General features: G+C 44.1%; 2 protein-coding genes across 2 annotated transcripts; both read left to right on the forward strand.

The window, feature by feature from the left end:
* The first annotated feature begins 1004 nt into the window (after positions 1-1004).
* LOC137326375 (actin, alpha cardiac muscle 1) lies at positions 1005-5700 on the forward strand. Its single transcript, XM_067991383.1, has 7 exons — positions 1005-1109; positions 2288-2429; positions 2767-3091; positions 3511-3672; positions 3765-3956; positions 4855-5036; positions 5360-5700. The coding sequence occupies exons 2-7, from the start codon at positions 2301-2303 to the stop codon at positions 5501-5503; spliced, it is 1134 nt and encodes a 377-aa protein (XP_067847484.1). The 5' UTR covers positions 1005-1109; positions 2288-2300; the 3' UTR covers positions 5504-5700.
* Positions 5701-14282: 8582 nt separating this feature from the next.
* gjd2b (gap junction protein delta 2b) lies at positions 14283-15621 on the forward strand. Its single transcript, XM_067990989.1, has 2 exons — positions 14283-14353; positions 14802-15621. Exons 1-2 carry the CDS (start codon positions 14283-14285, stop codon positions 15619-15621), a joined length of 891 nt encoding a protein of 296 aa, XP_067847090.1.
* Positions 15622-25739: the final 10118 nt, after the last annotated feature.

Below are 25739 nucleotides of genomic sequence, written 5' to 3' on the forward strand. Positions count from 1 at the left end.
CCCTCCACCCCCTATCCGCCAATAAATTCAACAAAAAGAAATGTCACAGATCTTCCGAGTGGACTACACATACAGCGCAATGTCATAGAAATGTTCCTAAATGCTTATTTACTATCTTAGTAAAGCGGTGTTCTGACAGCATCGCTTGCCAATATGTATGATACACTTCCTACAATGTTTCAGAGGTGGGCCCAGAGTTGATCTATGATATTGTCGACTGTTTCATCCTAATATTTGTTAATATGTGTACAACTCCATGTGGCATTTTATCAATGCAGCGTGGTTTAAATGGGGATCACATGGCTTGAAGTTAAATGAGCGATGTATTGTATAAATACATACATATATATATATTATTTATACTATGTATATATACAATATACTATATATTATATATACACACTGTATAATATGTGTTGCACTACAGTGACTGGCGCGATTTATCATCTAAGATTAATTCCAAACTAGAATTAGAACGGCGCCAAAATCACCGAGCTGTCCAAAGGTTCTACACCGAGCGATGTCCACAGAAATGTTTGCTTCTGTGTCATTCACATCCTACTTTGATTGTAAACCAATTCACAACAGATCAACATCCGATTATAACACAGAATGTAAATCAAGTCTCTCTCTGGAGACATACGCATTTGACCCTCTGTGGCGCGATTGCTAGTCCATGAGGAACTATGGCTTTCACGGTGCTGGCTTTTTGCTGGCGAGACTCTTGTCTTGCCCTTACATTCCCACCTTTCGGCAGTCAAGAATGTTTCCAGTTGCAATTCCCTATTTGGCCATTCCTTTGATGTTTCTGTGTAGGCCGCTGCAGATTTGCAGGCTGCCGAAGCCACTCTCCTTACATGGGCTAAGCTTGGAGCTGTTCGGAGTGTGATCAGACTCTGCTTGTTTCCCCTTCATAGCCGCCGTCTCCATTAATGGTTTCACTGCGGCTCAGTGGCGTGAAGGCTACCAAATAAGGACACGGTCCCGGGCTTTCCCTCAGAGGGCTTTCTGTTTCGCCAACACATCGGGGAATATAAATCCTTGTTTCTCTCTCACTTAATCTCGACGCAGCTTTGCAGAGAAGCCTGTTGACTGAAGGTGCTGATCTGGTAAGTTCTCCAAACCTATCCAAGTCATGGGGGTGGGGCGAAAGGGGGTTGTCCTTACAATGGAAACTTTTCAAATTTATACAACTATGTGTCATTTTTAAACGCAAACTCCTTTAAGTGGAATTTAAGACTTTAAAAAGGAGCGTTTACTATCCTCGCACCTTAAAAATTTGAAACGAGTGAATCGTTTTTGGACTCATTGTTAAAATTAGGTTTATTACTCAAGAAAAGAAGGAAAATAAAAGTTTTAAATTTGTTTTCATTAAATATAATTTGAACAGATTTGGAAAAGTTCTTTATAAATCTCCATGATGTGGAGATGCCGGTGATGGACTGGGGGGGACAAATGTAAGGACTTGCACAACACCAGATTATAGTCCAACAGTTTTATTCACTCACCTGACGAAGGAGGAAAGCTCCGAAAGCTTGTGATTTAAAATAAAACTGTTGGACCAGAACCTGGTGTTGTGCAAGTCCTTACATTTATAAATCTCGGTATTGGTTGTCTTATATTAATCTTTCCACACGTTGCATTATTTGATCAGGTGTTATCAGTGGAATCTTAAAGATTAAAGTAGATACCTTCTTAAAACTCTAGTTAAAGCAACTAAACGAGAGTCGACAGTAACATAAGAACATTTTGCTGGACCAAAACACATCTTTAGCTACATCACTACGCCGCAGCACTAGGAATTTAAACTTTGTTGAACCTGGAGTCACTATTTTATTAGTGGAATTTAACATTTTTAAAAATCGCATAATTAACCTGCAATGAAGTTCATCCAATTGAAGTCTTGAAGGACATCTTGACCCGAGCTTCATATTTGCTCTGCGTGGTTTTGCTTTCTTTGCAGTTAGCGATACTGTAGGGAGAAATGCCACGCCAAACAGATACAACCCGAACAAGCCTTTATGAAAGTAGTTTAAATATATTTAGAATCCAAGTGTCAACTATAGCTTTACGGCAGTCGGCACCTGGTGCTATGAAAATGGCTTTGCAGTAACCACAATAAACCAGTTGAATAGCTAAACATCAATAAAGCAGGAATTAGCCATACGAAAAACTACTATATATCATTGATTGTAGTACTGTTGCTTTTGAGTCTGTACACGGTTCCAGTGTGTGGTAATATACATGCTGCCAATGTCTGTTTCATCACACCACGTTCTGTTTGTAGATCCCAAATCACCATGTGCGACGACGAGGAAACCACCGCCTTAGTGTGCGACAATGGCTCCGGTCTGGTGAAGGCTGGATTCGCCGGAGATGATGCCCCGCGAGCCGTATTTCCCTCCATCGTCGGCCGCCCACGCCACCAGGTACCCAGCACACGATGGTCTTGCCGCTTGAGCCACATGAAATGTAAAACTCGCCAGGATTATTTCCATTTTTTTAAATGTTCTGCTTTGTACATTTTATAAGCTTTCCCCCATTTGACGCACAAAAGCTTTCCCTTTACAATTGTCTTCGAAGTTGTACTTCTGAGATTTTTAATCAGGCTACAAAATTTGCTCTTCAAAGTCTTAGCAAGATAATTATATTTTTGATCTGTAACGATAGTTTATTCATTATCATCTTATAATATAGATTGAACAATATGAAGATTGACAGCTCTTTAATGTTCAAGTTGTTAATGTGTTCTTCTGTACATTATAGGGTGTCATGGTAGGTATGGGTCAGAAGGATTCCTATGTAGGTGATGAGGCCCAGAGCAAGAGAGGTATCTTGACCCTGAAGTATCCCATCGAGCACGGTATTATCACCAACTGGGACGATATGGAGAAGATCTGGCACCACACCTTCTACAACGAGCTCCGCGTGGCACCCGAAGAGCACCCCACACTTCTCACTGAGGCTCCTCTGAACCCCAAGGCTAACCGTGAGAAAATGACCCAAATCATGTTTGAGACCTTCAACGTCCCAGCAATGTACGTTGCCATTCAGGCTGTCCTATCCCTGTACGCCTCTGGTCGTACCACAGGTGAGCACAAAAGTCCCAGACAATGATGCTTACTGACACAGCAGACGCTTCAGACAATCCTCTAAAATTACTGGACTGACTTTCCAAATTAAAATCGAAGAAACAGTAGAATTTAAAGAATACTGATGTCACATTTTGTTTAAAATTTCATCCAAAGTATTGCTGTATATTAATTATATTAAACAATATTGATAAGCCTTACCAGTAATTTATCCACATTGAATATACCACTTCTGAATGTTGTGTTAATTTGCTGGACATTTTGAAATATAAAATAAACCTATACTCATTACCTCAGAGATGTTAAATTTGTGCTGAAGGTGGGGTCATCCATATAAACTTTTGGAAATGTGATTAGAGAACAGCGGAACGACGAGGTTCATGAAGTTCCAATTTAAATTTACATTCTGTTACTCTAGGTATTGTCCTGGACTCTGGCGATGGTGTCACTCACAATGTCCCCATCTATGAGGGTTATGCTCTGCCTCATGCCATCATGCGTCTGGACCTGGCTGGTAGGGATCTGACTGACTACCTCATGAAGATCCTTACTGAACGTGGCTACTCCTTTGTGACAACTGGTATGTGGCTACCAGTTTACATAGCACACTGCATTATTTGCATTCTGAAATTCAACAAAGGCCATCTCAATGATTTCCTTGTCTATCTACAGCTGAGCGTGAGATTGTCCGTGACATCAAGGAGAAGCTGTGCTACGTCGCCCTGGACTTTGAGAATGAAATGGCCACTGCAGCTTCTTCATCTTCCCTGGAGAAGAGTTACGAATTACCTGATGGTCAGGTCATCACCATTGGTAACGAGCGTTTCCGTTGCCCCGAGACCCTCTTCCAGCCATCTTTCATTGGTAGGCATTCAGATTTATATACTTCTGAATTTTGTTTTACTTTGTTGAACATTTTGAAATATAAAGTTGACCTATATTCCTAGAGAGGGTGCAGAAGAAATTTACTAGAATGCTACCAGAGGGACTTCTGTTATGTGGAGAGACTGGAGAAACTGAGGTTGTTTGCCTTAGAACAGAAGATTGAGGGAAGGTTTGATGGAGATGTTCAAAATCATGAATGGTTTTGATAGAGTAAATAAGGAGAAACTGTTTCCAGTTGCAAAAGGATCGGTAACCAGAGATGGCACAGAATTAATGTGATCAGCAAAAGAGCCACAGGCGACATGAGGAAATGTTTGTTTATGCAGCAAGTTGTAATGATCTGGAATGCACTGCCTTGAAAGGGTGATGGAAGCAGATTCAATAGTAACTTCCAAAAGGGAATTGGATAAATACTTGAAGGGAAAAAATTACAGGGCTATGGGAAACAGCAGGGGAATGGGACTAATTGGATAGCTCTTTCAATGAGCCTGCACAGACACGATGGGCCGAATGCCTCCCCCTGTGCTGTTCCTTGCTTTGATACGATGAAACTCATTACCTCAAAAATGTTAAATCATTCCAGTCAAACCTCTCACATGAATCGAAAGCCGGAGGTAATACATGTAAAGCTGTAATAACAACCTACTGGTGGAACATGTGCTAATGGGCATGCATTGGAGGTCAGGCACCAGTTGTTCTGTTCATATGTTGGTTAGGTGGCCATCTGTCAACAGATGTCTCAATCTGACTTGATATGTATTAAATCTGAACATGTGCGCGGTGATTTCTCATGAAATCGTATGGCATCATTTTCATGTTACCCGCTTGGGAGTTTTCATTCTTCATAATTGTAAGGTTTGGTCTATTCTTACAACAGGTATGGAGTCCGCTGGTATTCATGAAACTACATATAACAGCATCATGAAGTGCGACATTGACATCCGTAAGGACCTGTATGCCAACAATGTCCTGTCTGGTGGTACCACCATGTACCCTGGTATTGCTGACCGTATGCAGAAGGAAATCACTGCCCTGGCCCCCAGCACTATGAAAATCAAGGTGACAAAACCAAAATCTTAATAAATATAAATGGAGTTAAAAATCTTGGTGTGATTCGAAATATGTTATTGGCAAAACTTGTACATTATGTCAGTACTATTAATAATTGTAAGAGATAATCTATTCTTACAACAGGTATTAATTTAAAAGCATTTATTCCTTAACCATCCGACTTTGATAACATGTTTCATTATTTTATAAAATGCTATTACTGTAAAATTTCAGATCTTGAAAATGTTCCTGCACTGTAATGTATGAAGATAGATTTCAGGCAGATTCGCTTTAGTACAACCCAGTGTTAATGACCTTTTTTAATACTTCAGATCATTGCTCCACCTGAGCGTAAATACTCCGTCTGGATCGGTGGTTCCATTCTGGCCTCTCTATCCACCTTTCAGCAGATGTGGATCAGCAAGCAGGAGTACGATGAAGCTGGCCCATCCATCGTCCACCGCAAATGCTTCTAAACATCATGATTCTAACTTACTTCGAACTCAGGTTGACAAGATTGTGCCTCTGGTTACTTTAAATCAGCAGGCATCGGGAAATACAAAATAGTTACAAAACTATTTTCATTGTACAGTTTGTCTACACATGTGCAGTTTATTTGTGACAATAATATTTATTGATCTATGAATAAAACAAGACCGGGATTTGCAACTTATGAATAGTGTCTGAATTGGGGTGGAGGGGGGTCTGGAGGTCACAGCATGAGAAATATTTCCTGGAGTCTATTCACACTTCAAGTTTAGTGTCACTACCAAATGTTGAACTTATATGTAGGATATAAATTGGGCGAAAATCTCCAAATGACTCCAGGGAGTCTATTTCACCTGGTTTCAGGGATAGGTCAGGCCCTGAATCTGGATTCAGGCTACATTCACTCTATAACTATATGGTCCATGTGAAAGAAAACCACTTTGCACCATAACAACAGTTGTGTAATTCCACCATTGCATTGCAGGTTTTATCCGCGTGAAGCAATATTGGCTCGGCACCAAAACTAAACTGGCCTGGTAAATCCAGAGTCAGAGCCTGCCCTGGTTCCACAGCCAAGTGGAGTGGGATGCCCAGGAGTAGGTAATCTCACACTTTCCTTTGACACCAGATGGAGTTGAAATCCAGTGATGTCAAACCTGGTTTACAAAGTGCTCAGGGGGTCAGTTTAAATGTTTACAGTGCAGGAGTTCTCCTCCCCCCCCACCCTCAGACCTCCACATTTGAATTTTTAACTGTTGGGGGTAGGGAGTTCTACTCACCCATATGTCCAGCCATGCACCATATATCCAGCCATTGTCTTTGGTTCCTGTCACAAACTCCGTTCCCTAGCCACCAACTCCACCTCTCTCTGGCCACTGTCTGAGGCTGAACCAGACTGTTCACAACCTTTGACCATGAGATGAGCTTCCGACCACATATCAGCTCCATCACCAAGATCGCCTACTTCCACCTCCGTAATATCGCCCGTCTCTGCCCCTGCCTCAGCTCATCTGCTGCTGAAACCCTCATCCATGCCTTTGTTACCTCCAGACTGGACTATTCCAATGCTCTCCTGGCTGGCCGCCCATCTTCCATCCTCCATAAACTTGAGCTCATCCAAAACTCTGCTGCCCGTATCCTAGCTTGCACCAAGTTCTGTTCTCCCATTATTCCTGTGCTCGCTGACCCACATTGGCTCCTGGTCTGGGAATGTGTCGATTTTAAAATTCTCATCTTTGTTTTCAAATTCCTCCATGGCCTCACCCCTCCTTATCTCTGTAACGTCCTCTAGCCCTACAACTCTCTGAGATCTCTGCACTCCTCCAATTCTTGCCTCTTGCGCACCCCCGATTTTAATCGCTCCACCATTGGCAGCCATGCCTTCAGCTGCCTAGGCCCTTAGCTCTGGAATTCCCTCCCTAAACCCCTCCGCCTCTCTACCTCTCCTCCTTTAAGACGCACCTTAAAACCTACCTCTCTGACCAAGCTTTTGGTCACCTGTCCTAATACCTCTTTATGTGGCCCGGTGTCAAATTTTGTTTGACAATCGCTCCTGTGAAGTGCCTTGGGGCGTTTTACTACGTTTAAGGCGCTATATAAGTGCAAGTTGTTGTTGTACACAAAGCCATCTCCAAAACAAAACTGTTCCAATTCCAGCCAGGCAATGTAAACCCCATTCTGCCTGGCTGGAAATGCACCTCTAATATTGTCTACTACTACTAAATGAGCAATTCGATAGACAATTTTGGTGTGAATCAAACACTGAAATATAAATGTACTCTTGTAAACACATATATCGTTAACTAATGGACATTGATATATTGCACATAGAGCCACAATACATATTGTGATCATTGGAGGCCAATGAACAGAAGCAAGAAAGCACTAAAGAAATATATATATATATATATATGTAAGGAATATGAGATTAAATAGAAGAAATGAAAATTGGAAATGATCTTCCTTCTAAAGGATAACACAAAGGTCAAAATTGGGTGTAAGAGGAAATCAATACAGGGGCCAAATTAAATTGAACTAGAAATTGACTGAATATCCCAAGTCTATCTGCACAAAGTAAATATGGGATCACCAAACAAATAAAAAGGAAGCTAAAAATTAAATCTGCCATTGTCTTTCAGTGGGAGTTAAACTTGAACTTAAATCAGTTTCCCTCTGATTCATAGTAGAATGGACAACTTTAGAAATTGTGAAACTTGTGATGGGACAACCAACCTTCTCAATAATTTCAATTGTTCTTTAATGCTTGTTCAACAAGATATATTTTAGATCCATGAAATAACTTCTTAAATTTATAACAACCTTATATAAAAGCAGTATCAGGACTATTAGCATGGCATCAGCTCAGCTATCTCTTAGGTGAGCAGAAATGGAAGTTGAAACCTTGTTTCATCAAATAATACATGCTAATCCTCGACTACTGACTTCCATTGATAAAACATGGCTTTTCATAGGAATAATCTCCAGTATAAGAACATGAGAAATAGGAGCAGGCCATACGGCCCCTCGAGCCTGCTCCGTCATTTGATAAGATCATGGCTGATCTTTGACCTCAACTCCACTTTCCCGCCCAATCCCCATCTCCATTGATTCCCTTAGAGTCCAAAAATCTATTGATCTCAATTTTGAATATATTCAATGACTGAGCATCCACAGCCCTTTGGGGTAGAGAATTCCAAAGAATCACAACCCTCTGAGTGAAATAAATTCCTCCTCATCTCAGTCCTAAATCACCCACCCCTTATCTTGAGACTATGCCCCCTAATTCTAGACTCTCCAGCTAGGGGAAACAGTTTCTCCATACCTACCCTGTCAAGCCCTCTAAAAATTTTATACGTTTCAATGAGATCACCTCTCATTCTTCTAAACTCCAGAGAACATAGGCCCATTCTTTTCCATCTCTCCTCATAGGACAATCCTCTCATCCCAGGAATCAATCTAGTGAACCTTCTTTGCACCACCTCTAAGACAAGCATATCCGTCCTTGGGTAAGGAGACCAAAACTGTACACAGTACTCCAGGTGTGGTCTCACCAAAGCCCCGTACAATTTTTTTTTATTATTCGTTCATGGGATGTGGGCGTCGCTGGCAAGGCCCACATTTATTGCCCATCCCTGATTGCCATTGTAGCAAGACTTCCTTACTCTTGTACTCCAACTCCCTTGCAATAAAGGCCAACATATCATTTGCCTTCCTAATTGCTTGCTGTACCTGCATGTTAACTTTCTGTGTTTTGTGGACAAGGACACCCAAATCTCTCTGAACAACAACATTCAATAGTTTCTCATCATTTAAAAAATATTCTGTTTTTCTATTTTTCCTACCAAAGTGAATAACCTCACATTTCCCCACATTATACTCCATCTGCCACCTTCTCACCCTTTGCAGACTCTTTGTGTCCTCCTCCCAGCTTACTTTCCCACCTAGCTTTGTATCGTCAGCAAACTTGGATACATTACACTCAGCCCGTTCATCTAAGTCATTAATATAGATTGTAAATAGCTGAGGCCCAAGCACTGATCCTTGCGACACCCCACTAGTTACAGCCTGCCAACCTGAAAATGACCCGTTTATTCCTACTCTCTGTTTTCTGTCCGTTAACCAATCCTCTATCCATGACGATACATTACTCCCAACCTCGTGAGACCTTATCTTGTGTAACAACCTTTTGTGTGGCACTTTATCGAATGCCTTTTGAAAATCCAAATATATTACATCCACTGGTTCCCCTTTATCTACCCTGCTAGTTACATCCTCAAAAAACTCTAATAGATTTGTCAAACACGATTTCTCTTTCATAAAACCATGATGACTCTGCCTAATCATGTTATGATTTTCTAAGTGCCCTGTTACCACTTCCTTAATAATGGATTCCAGCATTTTCCTGACAACTGATGTCAGACTAACTAGCCTATAGTTCCCTGCTTTCTCTCTCCCTCCTTTCTTGAATAGCAGTGTTACATCTACTACCTTCCAATCCACTGGGACTGTTCTAGAATCTAGGGAATTTTGGAAGATCACAACCAATGCATCCACTATCTCTGCGGCCACCTCTTTTAGAACCCTAGGATATAGGCCATCAGGTCCAGGGAATTTGTCGGCTTTTAGTCCCCTTAATTCCTCCAGTACTTTTTCTTTACTAATATTAATTGCTTTAAGTTCCTCACTCTCATTAGACCCTTGGTCCCCCATTATTTCTGGTGTGCTTTTTGTGTCTTCTACTGTGAAGACAGATACAAAATATTTGTTTAACATCTCTGCCATTTCTTTATTCCCCATTATAATTTCTCCTGTCTCAGCCTCTAAGGGACCCATGCTTACTTTCACTACTCTCTTCCTTTTTACATACTTATAGAAGCTCTTACAATCTGTTTTTATATTTCTTGCTAGTTTACTCTCATATTCTATTTTCTCCCTCGTTATCAATTTTTTGGTCATCCTTTGCTGGTTTCTAAAACTCACCCAGTCCTCAGGCTTACTACTTTCTTTACAACATTATAAGCCTCTTCTTTTAATCTAATACTATCCTTAACTTCTTTAGTTAGCCACGGATAGATCACTTTTCCCCTGGAGTTTTTATTTCTCAATGGAATGTATGTTTGTTGAGAATTATGAAATATTTCTTTAAATGTTTGCCGTTGCTTATCTATTGTTATACCTTTTAATCTAATTTCCCAATCTACCTTAGTCAACTTGCCCATCATACCTATGTAATTGGCTTTATTTAAGATTAAGGCTCTAGTTTCTGACTTAAGTATATCACTCGGCAGTATACGCTGCATTCTCTTGTAACTTTCTAATCTGCAGAAACCATGCAATAAATGTACAGCTGCTTTTTCAGGAAACAGCTGAACTGAATAGTGCATTTGGAAAGTCTTACAATAAATATTGGGCTACACCAGGATCTAGAGGGGGGACACATTTCAGTGATAACAAAAAGTGTGCCATGGAGTTCAAAGTGAGTGCACTTTAAGCCGCACCAAGTGACCATTGTACCTTTCTTTCACAAAGCATTCAGGATGAACTTTTCTCTCAATTTTATTTCCTCTTTAATTTTAATCTTCCAGCTATGTTAAAGTTAAGTGTACATGTAAAAGTATTCAAACCAGAATACACAATTGCAATTTCAGTCTGGATAGATTGGAGAAAACACAGACAGTAGAGAAGGATTATAAGGCAGGAACTCACGGAAATTACAGTCTGAAAGTAAATTCACAGATTTAAGGTGATTGGCAAAAGAACTGGGGGAGATGAGGAAATTTTTTTTTAAGCAGCAAGTTGTTATGGTCGGGACTGCACTGCCTGAAAGGGTGGTGAAAGCAGATTCAATAGTAATTTTTAAAAAGGGAATTGGATCTCTACTTAAAAAGGAAAAATTTGCTGGGCTATCGAGAAAGAACAGGGGAGTGGGACTAATTGGTGGCTCTTTCAGAGATCTGGCACAGGGACGGTGGGCTGAATGGCCTCCTTCTGTGCTCTATGATTCTATAATGTATTTTATCTTCATAAAATGTACTTTCTTGAACACCCAGTAAAAAAAAATGAAAAAATGACTAGGTGGATAAGTAATATTCAGTTACCATTACACTGTATGTTAATAAACACTCAAGTGTGTGCTTTTGCAGATACTGTACTAGTTGTATAGATGTAAAAGCAAAAATTATATACAAACAAAATTTGATTAAGAGCCTATAGAGAGATACTAATGATTAACGACGCATGACGATATCACCCCAAATAATCAGAAGTGGAGGTTTGAAATACCAACACTTACTGCAGCACTAACCCCTGTAATGTGACAGTACACAGCGAATGGGTTCATTCTCCACGAGATTGGCTTTATACATAAACCTTTGTTCAGACGATCGTATTCGCTGTTTTTCAAACGCGATCCATTAAGAAACTTCAGGCAATATTTCGGGATTAATTTTGTTGGGGGATTTCTAAGGCTGGATACAACCTGCTGGGTTTTTTTTAAGGACGATTCCTTGCCACTTTCTGTAGTTTTCACATACACGCCAGCATGGTAACATTCTTGTTGCAATTATTTCCAAATGTTGGTGGACATGGAACGTGCACATGACTACACTGCACTTTGCAGATTTTCAAGATGGAAACATTAACGTTTTTAAACATTAACGTATAATGTGTTCCTTGGATTGAGAGTAGAACTCATTTTAATGCTTTTGAAGCCATGGCACATTACGTTTTTAAAAGCATTTTTGAGCATTTTTGAAAAGTCAATGGGTCGAAAACAACAACATTGTACGAAACGACTTATATGGTTTATGAAGAGACAATAGATGGAAGTGCAATCCATTTCGCTCTCCGTTTCCAATATCAATGCAAACATGCCCGATCCTAAACTAAACTGCAGATTTCGCCATCATGCTAATAGAATTGTAGCTAGATCGGGTATTTGCTGCATTTATCTAGGTAAATAGCGCAGATGTAACGAAAACCAGGATTTTGAGGATATCAGGATTGATAAAAATCTTTATAAGGTTTTGGGGTTGAAGGAGTTCAGCAGTAAGCTTTAGTTGTCCTTCACGATTCGAGATTAGTTTCCCGGTACGGATGCCGATGCCCTCATCGTTTCACAGGGTGGCAGATGCAAACGAGTTCACGTGGGCGTGCGGAGACTTGCGGGTGGGAGAGTCGAGATTCGGAATAAAATAGAGAAACAAAATACATCAGTTTACAATAGTTGCACAATTCTATTCTGTCATTTGTTCTGCAAATTTAACGACTATAAATGGAACCAAGTAAAAAGCAAAAAACTGCGGATGCTGGATATCTGGAGTGAATGGTGTGCATTATGATAATTTCCTTCACACTTGGACCCGTGTACTTGATATTAAAACTATATAGATTAAAACATTTGAGTGTAAGCATAATTTAATTTATGATACCGCTAGAATCACAATATACATCGTTTCAAGTTGTATGTTAATATCATTCCTACTTTTTGTTTAGATCATGAAATTGTGATCTTAATAAAGTTGTGTTCCAAATGAAAAAATGAACACAGAAAGTGCTGGGAACATTCAGTAGGTTAGGCAGCATCTGTGGAGAGAACAGACAAGTTAACGTTTAAAGTATAACCCACCTGAAACGTTAACTTGTCTGTTCTCTCCACAGATGCTGACTTTTAAAAAAATCATTCCTGGGATGTGGAGGTCACTAGCATGGCCAACATTTATTGCCCGTCCCTCATTGCCCTTGAGAAGGTGATGGTGGGTCTTCTTCTTGAACAGCTGCAGTCCACGTGGTGAAAGTACTCCAACAGTGCTGTTAAGTAGAAAGTTCCAGGATTTCGACCCAGAGACAAAAAAATGAACAGCGATATACCAGGATGGTGTGTGACTTGAGGAAGAACTGAACTGCTGAGTGTTTCCAGCAATTTCTATAAATGAAACCAATCTAATAAAAGTCTTAACGGAACATATATTTGTTAGAAGGAAGGTGTTAATATGGGCAATTATCTTTAAGAGCTGTTGTCATCTTCTGGTGAAATCTGAAAAAATGGCAATATTTGACGTGAGGATGTGATTGATATTTATGGTCTTGTAACCTAATGGGACACACGATTGAAATGTAAAGCCTTATCTAATGCGGCAACCTTCCATGGAATCCGAATCCCACACTCACCTGACGAAGGAGAAAGCCTCCGAAAGCTTGTGATTTTCAAATAAAACAGTTGGACTATAACCTGGTGTTGTAAGATTCCTTACATTTATCTAATGTGAAGTAAAGACTGGCGCACCGTCCTGACATATTTTCAACTACACGGCTAAGATGTTATTACAACTTTACCTCACCTCCCTATTGTATTCATTGGAGACCACACGGGTACAGAACAATATGAACAAAAAGTAAAATAATGCAGATGTTAGAAATCTGAAACAAATCAGTAAACACTGGGGACAATGAGTAAATCAGGCAACATCTATTCAGAGAACAAAAGTGGATGTTTCCTGTACAAGACCCTTGCCCAGAACTGAATACGATGGAGTACTGTTTCTCCCGCTGTATGAAGAATTGATGGACCAAGTACTTGAATAATGACTTTAACAACTTCAGACCTCAAAGGAACAGCACTTCATCTTTCTATTTAGGCGATTTACAGCTCTCTGGGCTTAACATTGACTTTAACAACTTCAAACCTTTTCTGCTGAAGGGGTCCGTACCCGAAACAACCACTTGTGTTCAACTGACAGATGCTGCGTGGCTACAGAGTGTCTACAAGGTTTTCTGTTTTGGATTTGGCTTTGGCGATTTATGTTTAGAACATTTAGGTCCACGTCAGGTATTTCCGTGCTCTTAAGATTACAATGCAAATTTTGCTGCAAATTAATCCGCCCTGGGATATTTCAAAATAATGAAAATGAGAAAATCCTTCTTCATTCAGATGATGTCTACAAAAAACCCTGCTTGTACGTGACGCAGGAGGAAAGTATTTAAAGGAAGATTAGAGCTCGCATGACTCTAAATACCACCTTCCCCCATTCAGACCGCTTCAACCTCCTGTCCAAAGCAAGCGAGATTATATTAATCGGCACGGCAGGCTAAAGTCGAGAAGGCGCAGTGTTGCCAGGTACTGTGTTCACGCTTCGCCCGGCCGTATTCAGACCAGCGCTAAACCGACTGGTCAGATTCTGTGTATTTCATTGACAATTAGAGAGGTAAATCCAATAGATCGGCCGATTGCCTTGCTTTAGTTTTGTTCTTCTCGTCGGATGCACAGAGATGGGGGAATGGACAATACTAGAGAGACTGTTGGAGGCGGCCGTCCAGCAGCATTCCACTATGATAGGAAGGTAAGAGGATTGTCCGGATCTGCAAATTCAGCAAATGAACCTTTATCGCAGCAAAGTTATTTTGGGTGTAGCATGCATTCTGAAGACTTTAATCCATTATTATGTATCTATAATGACGGTTAGCTTTGCTAATAGAGCCCTTTCAGTCCAAAGATAGGGCAGAAGTAAACATGCGTTTGGAAGCAAATGGCTCGCCTATGAGGATTCTGTGCTCACATATCTGCAGCGAATCCTTGGTGGCAAACGATGGATCTGCACATTGTTGTGTAAAAATAAGCTTCATCTCAACTGTCAAAACTTATATTTGAAGGTACTTTTCAGATTTGGTCGGGTGTGTAGAGCAAATGCTCCTTTCTTGCAGGACTGTCTAGTGAATGTCCCTAATTTATAAATATCAATGCATCAAATGGATTGAATCAGTTAAATCTATGTACTTTTCTCCTTGTAGGATCTTGCTAACAGTGGTGGTGATCTTCCGAATCCTGGTAGTGGCTATAGTTGGAGAGACGGTGTATGATGACGAGCAGACTATGTTTGTCTGTAACACTCTGATGCCAGGCTGTAACCAGGCTTGTTATGACAAGGCTTTTCCAATCTCACATATACGGTACTGGGTATTCCAGATCATCATGGTGTGCACTCCCAGCCTTTGCTTTATAACGTATTCGGTCCATCAATCCTCCAAACAGCGGGAGAGACAGTACTCCACCGTATTTATCACCTTGGACAAAGATAAGCGAGAAGACAATAAGATTAAAAATACAGTAGTGAACGGGGTTCTTCAGAACTCAGAGAATTCTACCAAAGAGACAGAGTCAGACTTTTTAGAAGTTAAAGAAATGCAAAATTCGGCTGCGAGGAACAATAAAATGTCGAAGATTCGGCGGCAGGAAGGGATTTCTCGTTTCTATATCATCCAAGTTGTTTTCAGGAATGCTTTGGAGATTGGTTTCCTAATGGGGCAATATTTCCTCTACGGATTCAACGTGCCGTCGATGTACGAGTGTGACCGCTACCCGTGCATTAAAGAGGTCGAGTGTTACGTGTCCAGACCGACGGAAAAGACGGTTTTTCTCGTCTTCATGTTCGCGGTGAGTGGACTTTGTGTCGTCCTCAACCTGGCAGAACTGAATCATCTGGGTTGGAGAAAGATCAAAATGGCGGTGAGGGGGGCGCAGGCACGGCGGAAATCCATATATGAGATCAGAAACAAGGACTCGGTGCCCAACTTCGGGAGAAGTCAATCCAGCGACTCCGCTTATGTATGAGGTTCGAGCCCATCCTCGCCATTTCCTCATGGTTTCACACTATGGTAACCTTATTTGAAATTGAACAAAGTATGCCAGGGATGACTGTCTTGTTACCTTGCCTATTTTGGAAGCTGCCAAATGGAATCTAAGCGTATTAACTTTGTCCTGAATATCAAATCGAACACAGTATATTCTCGCCTTGTCAAAAGATAACAATGAGTAACTGTGCTATTTGATCTCACCTGTTTTGTTGAGCATTTTAAAACTTTCAAATGTAAATAGCTTTCGAAAATCTACACTTCTACTTAGCACAAGGGGAAAAAAAACCCTTGCACAATATAGATGATGGAGGATTCGAATGAAATTACTTATTTTCATGTGAAGATACCAAATAACAACCGCTAGGCATTGTACGCTTGCGTCATTTGCACTATCGCTATACTTTGAGTAAAAATATGACACTTTATATCATTGGCGTGATACTAATGATTTGACTGTAGCCGGCTGCTGTATCAGAGCGCAGTGGTACCTCAGTGGTTGTTACTCAGTGATTTCCCTTTTTTAATGGTATGTAATATATGTGCGATCTTTTTTCAAGATAGCAGGCAAGTTCTGCTTGGAGGTGTGCGTTTTAGCACTGGCTAGTGAATCCTGTGTACAGATGCTCCAGAGATCTGGAATGGACTAAAATTGTACATTCTCTTTTAAAATATGATTACCGTATACCTTGTTCATTTAAATGTAGCCACGTGCGGTTGAAGTGAATTCCTCAGACAACCTTTTTTGTACCTAGCGACCCAGTCTTTGCCGTGATTAGGGATTGTTGTCCTGTGCTTGCCTATCTGTCCCCACCGTTAACCTTAATTGATGTAAACGTTTGTATCTGAGTTTATTTGAAATACCATGTGCGACACTTTTACATTTACAGCACGCTGCTATAAAACAGAGCAGCTGTCGAGGTTTTTTTCATAGATATTTATTTCTTATGTTCTGATTAGCTCGAGATGTATGGCTGGAAGGACCAAAGCACTTGTCGGTCATTGAATAACTCATTCCCCTATTACAAACTTCAACACTGTTCTAAGAGGAGAAGGGGAGTTCTTCCCGGTGCCCTGGCCAATATTTATCCCTCAACCAACACCACTAAAACAGATTGGGGACGAAATTGAACATGAACTGGGGCGAAAGACCATTATAGGACGTGCGCCGTATTCAGTTGTATTGAAGTTAATGAAACTGAATATTAAGAGAGCGTATATCAGGTGACCGATGTGATACTGCCTGTTATGAGTCGCCGCCAATGTCCAATTACACCCAATTATCTAGTCATTATCTCATTGCTGTTTGTGTGTAAATTGTCTGCCACAATTTCCACATTTCCACATTCACCTGAGGAAGGAGGAAGCCTCCGAAAGCTTGTGGATTTTAAAATAAAATTGTTGGACTATAACTTGGTGTTGTAAAATTGTTTACAATTGTCAACCCCAGTCCATCACCGGCATCTCCACATCACAATTTCTACATTACAATAGTGACCACACTTCAAAGAAAGTACTTCACTAGCTGTAAAGGGCTTCAGAACACCCTGAGGTCGTGAAAGACGTTATATAAATGCAAGTCTTTTTTTTCTTTTAACCTCAGAAATGTCATCCTGTTAATATTATTTCTTGAGTGCCATACCTTAAACGCATGCAAACTCCAAATTAGCGTAAAATTAAGCTAAACAAGACCAACTTAAATCTACTTGCATGTCACTTTGCTATCATTTATTTCCAGCATCTTGCTAGTTCGCCTGTACGAATTGTTATATAAAAATAAAGTTTTGTAAGTGAAATGTTTGGTCTGCTATTTCAGGTTCTGTTACACAGAGTAATTAAAAAAAATCTTGGATCCATCAGCTGTCAGTCACAATTTGAGTTAATTTTAATATTCAATTTTTTGGAAAACAAGAAAGCTTGTATTGAGAATAAAAATCAAAAATATTTTGAACATTCATAGACAGAGTAGGTGCAATCAGTGAGAAGGTCGGTTTTGATACCCCAAACCAAATGATAAGAAAATAAAAATATTCTGATGTTCAGAGTTAAGGAAACAATTGCGTGACTTGGGGAAATGGTGAGGGAGGTAGAGCAATTCTCAACATAGGCAAAGTGCCTCAGCTACAAATACACAAATCAGCTAACATTAAGGCTTAATAAATTTCATAGAACAGAATCATAGAAGTTTACAACATGGAAACAGGCCCTTCGGCCCAACATGTCCATGTCGCCCAGTTTATACCATCAAGCTAGTCCCAACTGCCTGCACTTGGCCCATATCCCTCTATACCCATCTTACCCATGTAACTGTCCAAATGCTTTTTAAAAGACAAAATTGTACCCGCCTCTACTACTGCCTCTGGCAGCTCGTTCCAGACACTCACCACCCTTTGAGTGAAAAAATTGCCCCTCTGGACCCTTTTGTATCTCTCCCCTCTCACCCTAAATCTATGCCCCCTCGTTATAGACTCCCCTACCTTTGGGAAAAGATTTTGACTATCTACCTTATCTATGCCCCTCATTATTTTATAGACTTCTATAAGATCACCCCTAAACCTCCTACTCTCCAGGGAAAAAAGTCTCAGTCTATCCAACCTCTCCCTATAAGTCAAACCATCAAGTCCCGGTAGCATCCTAGTATATCTTTTCTGCACTCTTTCTAGTTTAATAATATCCTTTCTATAATAGGGTGACCAGACCGGTACACAGTATTCCAAGTGTGGCCTTACTAATGTCTTGTACAACTTCAATAAGACATCCCAACTCCTGTATTCAATGTTCTGACCAATGAAACCAAGCATGCTGAATGCCTTCTTCACCACCCTATCCACCTGTGACTCCACTTTCAAGGAGCTATGAACCTGTACTCCTAGATCTCTTTGTTCTATAACTCTCCCCAACGCCCTACCATTAATGGAGTAGGTCCTGGCCCGATTCGATCTACCAAAATGCATCACCTCACATTTATCTAAATTAAACTCCATCTGCCATTCATCGGCCCAATGGCCCAATTTATCAAGATCCCGTTGCAATCCTAGATAACCTTCTTCACTGTCCACAATGCCACCAATCTTGGTGTCATCTGCAAACTTACTAACCATGCCTCCTAAATTCTCATCCAAATCATTAATATAAATGACAAATAAAAGTGGACCCAGCACCGAGCCCTGAGGCACACCGCTGGTCACAGGCCTCCAGTTTGAAAAACAACCCTCTACAACCACCCTCTGTCTTCTGTCGTCAATCCAATTTTGTATCCAATTGGCTACCTCACCTTGGATCCCGTGAGATTTAACCTTATGTAACAACCTACCATGCGGTACCTTGTCAAAGGCTTTGCTAAAGTCCATGTAGACCACGTCAACTGCACAGCCCTCATCTATCTTCTTGGTTACCCCTTCAAAATACTCAATCAAATTCGTGAGACACGATTTTCCTCTCACAAAACCATGCTGAATGTTCCTAATCAGTCCCTGCCTCTCCAAATGCCTGTAGATCCTGTACCTCAGAATACCCTCTAACAACTTACCCACTACAGATGTCAGGCTCACCGGTCTGTAGTTCCCAGGCTTTTCCCTGCCGCCCTTCTTAAACAAAGGCACAACATTTGCTACCCTCCAATCCTCAGGCACCTCACCCGTAGCTGTCGACGATTCAAATATCTCTGCTAGGTGACCCACAATTTCCTCCCTAACCTCCCATAACGTCCTGGGATACATTTCATCAGGTCCCGGAGATTTATCTACCTTGATGCGCGTTAACACTTCCAGCACCTCCCTCTCTGTAATATGTACACTCCTCAAGACATCACTATTTATTTCCCCAAGTTCCCTAACATCCATGCCTTTCTCAACCGTAAATACCGATGTGAAATATTCATTTAGGATCTCACCCATCTCTTGTGGTTCCGCACATAGATGACCTTGTTGATGCTTAAGAGGCCCTACTCTCTCCCTAGTTACTCTTTTGCCCTTTATGTATATTTATAATACAATTTTTAATACTGTGAATAATTTTGAGGCTGTATATATTATTGTTTGCATACAAATATATTTATCTGTTTCTGTTGTATATTAATGCATCAAAATCAATTTAGAAAACAATCTTTATCGGAGAAAAATAACAGTGTAAATTCTGTTGAAATAAAGGTACTACTATGAAAACAAATTTTAGTCCTGGGCTTCGTGTCACTTTCAAATTAATGTCTTACTGTAGAGGACAGTGTGTAGCGGTAGGTGCTGTACCTGTATTCCAACAACTTTGTGTGATGAATAGCAGATTTCAGTCACCATCCTAATCATGAGAAAGTCTATACATTTTACTATCTATGTATAGGAAAGTGTCAGTCACTTCAAATGTTGGTTACTGCAAACTCATGGTTGAATTGGGAGTAAGATTATATTTCCTTAATGTGTGATTACAAATTGATATCCAGAGTTGAGGCTTCTACAGGCTGTTGTAATGAGATGAAGTGGCTTTAATATGTTAAAGTATTTAAGGTGATGTTGTTAAGGTCTGAAGTCGTTAAAGTCACTGTTAAAGCCAAAGGGCTGCAAAATGCCTAGGAGAAAAATGAAGCATTTTTCCTTGAACTTGTGTTGAGCTTCATAGGAAGGCCAAGGACAGAGAGGTCAGGGTGGGAGTGAGACAGAGGATTAAAGTGGCAAGCAAACAGGTGCTCAGGGCCGTATTTACAGTCAGAACAAAAGTGTTCAGCAAAGTGATCACCCCAGTCTGCATTTGGTCTCCCTGATGCAGAGGAGACTGCATCATCAGCAGAGAATACAGTATACTAGGTTAGAAGAAATACGAGTAAATTTCTGTCTCACCCAGAAGGAGTGTTTGGGGCCCTGGTTAGTGATATGGGAGAAGGTGAAAGGGCAAGTGTTGGTGTTGCATCTGCTGTGCTGACATGAGAAGGTGTCAGGGGACGGAAAGCAGGTGTCAGGGGTGACGGAGGAGTTGTCCAGGCTGTCATGGAGGTCATGAGTCATGAGTCCCTTCAGAATTCTGAAAGGGGAGAGAGAAGATGGTGGTGGGATCCTGTTAGAGATGGCAGAAATGGTGGAGAATGAGCTGTTGAATGTGGAGGCTGGTTTGAATGGGAGATGAGGACAAGGGGGACCCTATCATGGTTCTGGGAGTGAGGAGAAGGGGTGAGGGCGGAAGTGCAGGAAATTGGATAGACTTTGTCAAGATAGAGGAAAAACCTCAGTTGAGGAAAAAGGAGGACATTTCGGATCCTCTGTTGTGGAAGGTGGCCTCATCAGAGCAGATGGGGATGGAGGTGGAGAAAATGGGAGAAGGGAATGGATTCTTTATAGGAAGTGGGTAGGAAGAAGTACAAGTGAGGTAGTTGTGGGAGTCAGTGGGCTTGTAATAGATATCAATGGACAGTCTATCCCCAGAGATGAAAATAGAGAATTCCAGGAGAGAAGGGAAGAGTCAGAGATGAACCACATAAAGATAAAGAAGGGATAGAAATTTGAAGCAAAATTAATTAAATGCTCTAGCTCAGGGCAAGAACAGGAAGCAGCACTGATATAGTCACCAATGTAATGTATAAAGATCAGGGAGGGGGCTTGAGTAGGACTGGAGCAAAAAATGCTCACCATAACATACAAAAAGGCTGGCATAGCTGGGACCCATGTGACTTTTCATAGCAACACCTTATATCTGAAGGAAGTGAGTGGAGTTAACAAAAAAAGTTGTTCAATGTGAGAACAAGTTCAGCCAGGCAGAGGAGGGAGATGGTAGGTGGAGATTGGTTGGGCTGCAGTTCAAGGAAGAAGCTGAGGTCCTGGTGTGCAATGGAGCCGTAAGAGGGACTGGACATCCTTAGTGAAAAGGAGACGGTTAGTGCCAGAAAACTGGAATTGCTTAAAATGATGGAGGACGTCAGAAGTGTCGTGGATGTCGGTGGGTAGGGTCTGGACAAGGGGAGAAAATTGAGTTGAAATAAGAGGAAATAAGTTCCGTGGGGTAGAAGCAGGCTGAAACAATAGGTTTACTAGGACAGTCCTATTTGTGGATCTTGGAGAGGAGGTAAAAACAAGCTCTGGATGGTTGGGGGAACTATGAGGTTGGAGGCCATGGGAAGACGATCTCCAGAGGAGATGAAGTCAGTGACAATCTGGGAGATGATGGCTTGATGTTCATTAGTGAGGTAGGAGAAGTTATCAAATGGTGGGCATTCAGCCTCAGTGAGATAGAAGTCCTTCGGCCACAATCAATAGCCTCTCTCCTGTTAGCAGCTTTGATAATGACATCAGGGTTGGACCTGAGAGGACAGAGTGCTACAAGTTCGGAGGAGGATAGATTAAAGTGAGTGAGGGGAATGGAGAAACTGATGCCACCGATATCACATCAGCCGTTTCCAATAAAAATATTAATAGAGAGTAAGGAGGCCAGAGGGAGGGTTCTAGGTGGAACAGAAATTCTGAACAAAGGGTCGCTTTGCAGGTGAAGACTTTTGGCCAAAAAAGTGGGCGCGGAGGTGAAGGTGCAGGCGTCAGCCGTGGCTCAGTGGGTTGCACTGTTGCCTCTAAGTCCAATAGGTTGTAGGTTCAAGTCCCACTCCAGAGACTTAAGCTATAACAATCCAAGCTGACACCCTCGGTGCAGTCCTGAGGGAGTGCTGCATAGTCTTTCGGATGAGACATTAAACCGAGGCCTCGTCTGCCCTGAAGCATCAGCCTAGATTTTATTTCGCGGGCGTACGCCTCCTGCGTCCCGTCGGCCTCCATCCGGCCGGTGTCGTGTACGGACCACCACCTGGTATGGATGGAGCTCGTTCTGCTCCGTGCCCGGTCGGGGTCCGCGTACTGGCACTTTAACAACCGGCTGCTGGAGGACGCGCAGTTCCGGGACTCGTTCCGTCTGTTCTGGAGCGACTGGAGAGGGAAGCGGGGAGGCTTCTCCTCCTTGAGGCTATGGTGGGACGTGGGAAAGGCTCACGTCCGCCTCTTCTGTCAAGAGTATGCGAGGGGGTCGACTAAGAGGCGGGAGTCCGAGGTCAAGCGGTTGGAGCAGGAGGTGCTTGGCCTGGAGTCCCGTCTCGGTCAGGCCGCCGAGGATCCGGCCCTGCGGCAGGTGTACGAAGAGAAGAAGGACGCTCTGAGGGACCTGCACCTTGTCGGGTCCCGAGGAGCGTACGTGAGGTCGCGGCTCCAGCTCCTGCGGGACCTGGACCGCGGCTCTCCCTTCTTCTACTCGCTGGAAAAGTGGCGGGGGGCTCGTAAGCAGCTCCTTACGCTGCTGGCCGACGACGGGTCCCTCGTCTCGGACCCGGAGGGAGTCAGGGCCCGTGCTCGATCTTACTACGAGGCTCTGTTCTCTCCGGATCCGTCCAGCGAGGAGGCGCGCAGAGTCTTGTGGGAGGACCTGCCGAAGGTCGGCCCGGAGGACGCCGAGCGTCTGGACGCTCCGCTCAGTTTGGCGGAGCTGACCGGCGCCCTCCACCAGCTCTCTAGGGGCAAATCCCCGGGGCTGGATGGGCTGACCGTGGAGTTCCTCAGGGCCTTCTGGGACGTCCTGGGGGGCGACTACGCGCGGGTCCTGGGGGAATGTCTGGCGACCGGGGAGATGCCCCTTTCGTGGCGCAGGGCGGTCGTGGTCCTGCTGCCTAAGAAGGGGGATCTCCGCAACCTTAAAAACTGGCGCCCGGTCTCCCTCCTCAGCACGGATTATAAGGTCTTCGCCAGGGCGATGTCTGCTCGCCTCGGCACCGTGCTGGACCACATGATCCACCCCGACCAGTCCTACACGGTCCCGGGCCGGACGATCCACGATAACATCCACCTGGTCCGGGACCTGATCCACCACTCCCAGAGGGCTGGTCTGTCGGTCGCCTTCCTTTCCTTGGATCAGGAGAAGGCGTTCGACAGGGTGGATCACGAGTACCTATTCGGGACTCTGCGCGCTTTCGGGTTCGGGTCGCTTTTCGTCGCCCGGATCCGACTTCTGTACGCCGCCGCGGAGTGTCTGATCAAGGTTAACGGATCCTTGACGGCGCCCCTTCGCTTCGGGAGAGGAGTGCGTCAGGGGTGCCCCATGTCCGGCCAATTATATACCGTCTGCGTAGAGCCTTTCCTGCGCCTCTTGCGCAAGAGGCTGTCGGGACTGGCTCTGCGCGAGCTGGGCGTGGAGGTCGTCCTTTCGGTTTACGCCGACGACGTGCTCCTCATGGTCACCGATCCCCTTGACTTGCGGAGGATGCGCGAATGCCAAGAGGTCTACTCTGCCGCGTCCTCCGCAAGAATCAACTGGGAGAAATGTTCCGGACTCCTGGTGGGTCAGTGGCGGGTGGACTCCATGCCGAAGGAGCTCAGGGCTTTCGCCTGGAGTACCACGCACCTCCGGTACCTGGGAGTCTACCTCGGCCCTGCCGAGGAAGCCTGGCCGGCGAACTGGGTAGAGCTGGAGGCCAAAGTCACCGCTCGCCTGGCGCGCTGGACAGGACTGCTCCGAGTGTTATCCTACAGGGGTCGAGTGTTGGTCATAAACCAGCTGGTGGCCGCCATGTTGTGGTACCGGTTGGTCCCTTTGACCCCCCCCCCTGATTTTGTCGCCAAGATTCAGAGGAAGTTCGTCGACTTCTTCTGGGCCAAAGGGATGCACTGGGTTGCTGCCGCGGTCCTGAGTCTCCCGCTTAGGGAGGGCGGTCAGGGGCTGGTGTGCGTCCGCACCCAGGTGGCAACTTTCCGCCTTCGGACGCTGCAGCGATACCTGTACGCGGAGCGTCCTCTTAGATGGCGTGCACTGGCGACGTATTTTTTCCGCCAGCTGCACGGCCTGAACTACGACACGCAGCTCCTGTTCGTCTCGCTGTTGGGCCGCCGCACGTCTTTGCAGGAGCTGCCTGTCATGTACCAGGATCTGCTCAGGGTCTGGACCATGGTCGCCTCCAGCCGGAGCTCTCGCCCGTCAGGGGTAGCGGCCGTCCTGCAGGAGCCGCTGCTCGGGAATCCGTTCCTCCGCGATGTCGGCTTCGGCCGCTCGTGGCTGACGGAGCGGAGGGCTGTGGCCGGTCGGGTGACCAGAGTCAGGGACATCCTGGATGGCGGAGGGTCGGGTTGGCTCGAGCCGTGGGCGCTCGCCGCTCGCATGTCCTCGTGGCGTGCCGGGGACGCGGCCGCCGCCATCCAGGCGTTGAAATCGGCGCTCGGCCCTGACTCCACTCGGGGTGTGGAGGCGGCTCAAGCGTGCAGAGCCATCACGTCCGACCTGACCCCCGTTCGGACGGAATTCCTCCTCGGCGCCAAACCCCGGAATCTCCCTCGGAGGGCCGCGCCTCACAACTTGAGCCGTCTCTCGGAAATTCCCTCCGTGCCGTTTCACACCGCGCGGAGGGATTTCCTGTACGGGCTGCTCCTGCACACCATCCACTTCCTCGCCCTCGTCTCTCGCCTGGACACGCCCTGGCGTGCCATCCTGCCGTCCAGCGGAGACGGGGGTCCCCAGTGGGAGGCTCTCTATACGGGGGTCCTCCCGTGTTACTTTGGGGATCTGGGGTGGAGGGTGTTGCACGGAGCAGTCCCGTGCAATAGGCGGCTACGCCATTTTACGGACACCCAGGCCGCTTGCATTTTCTGCGGCCTGGAGGAGTCCGTTTTTCATTTGTACACTGGGTGTGCGAGACTGCAGCCCCTGTTCCATTATTTGGAGGGGCTGCTCCTCAAGTTCTGGCTGCACTTCAGTCCCACGCTCCTGATCTTTGGCCGCCCGGTGAGGAGGGGGGCGGGCAGGTCGGTGGACGTCCTCGTGGGCCTGCTCCTGGGCCTGTCCAAGGTGGCTATCCACAGGTCCAGGATGCTCGCGGTCCGTGGGGGCGGGCGCTCGGCCTGTCTGCCTCTCTTTCGCGGGTTGCTCCGCGCCCGGGTGGCCCTGGAGATGGAGCACGCGGTGTCTGCCGGTACACTTGAGGCTTTCCGCGACCGGTGGGCACCGCAGGGGCTGGAGTGCATCCTGAACGATGATAATAAAATTTTGATTTGAACACTTGGTTTTGGTTTGTTTGGTTTTTAGTTGTTAAGCACACCCCACACACCCCCTTCTTATAAAAGGGGGGCCTAATTTAGAAAAGAAAAAAAAAGAAAA

This window comes from Heptranchias perlo, chromosome 10 (genome assembly GCF_035084215.1).
Source record: "Heptranchias perlo isolate sHepPer1 chromosome 10, sHepPer1.hap1, whole genome shotgun sequence".
Lineage (NCBI taxonomy): Eukaryota > Metazoa > Chordata > Chondrichthyes > Hexanchiformes > Hexanchidae > Heptranchias > Heptranchias perlo.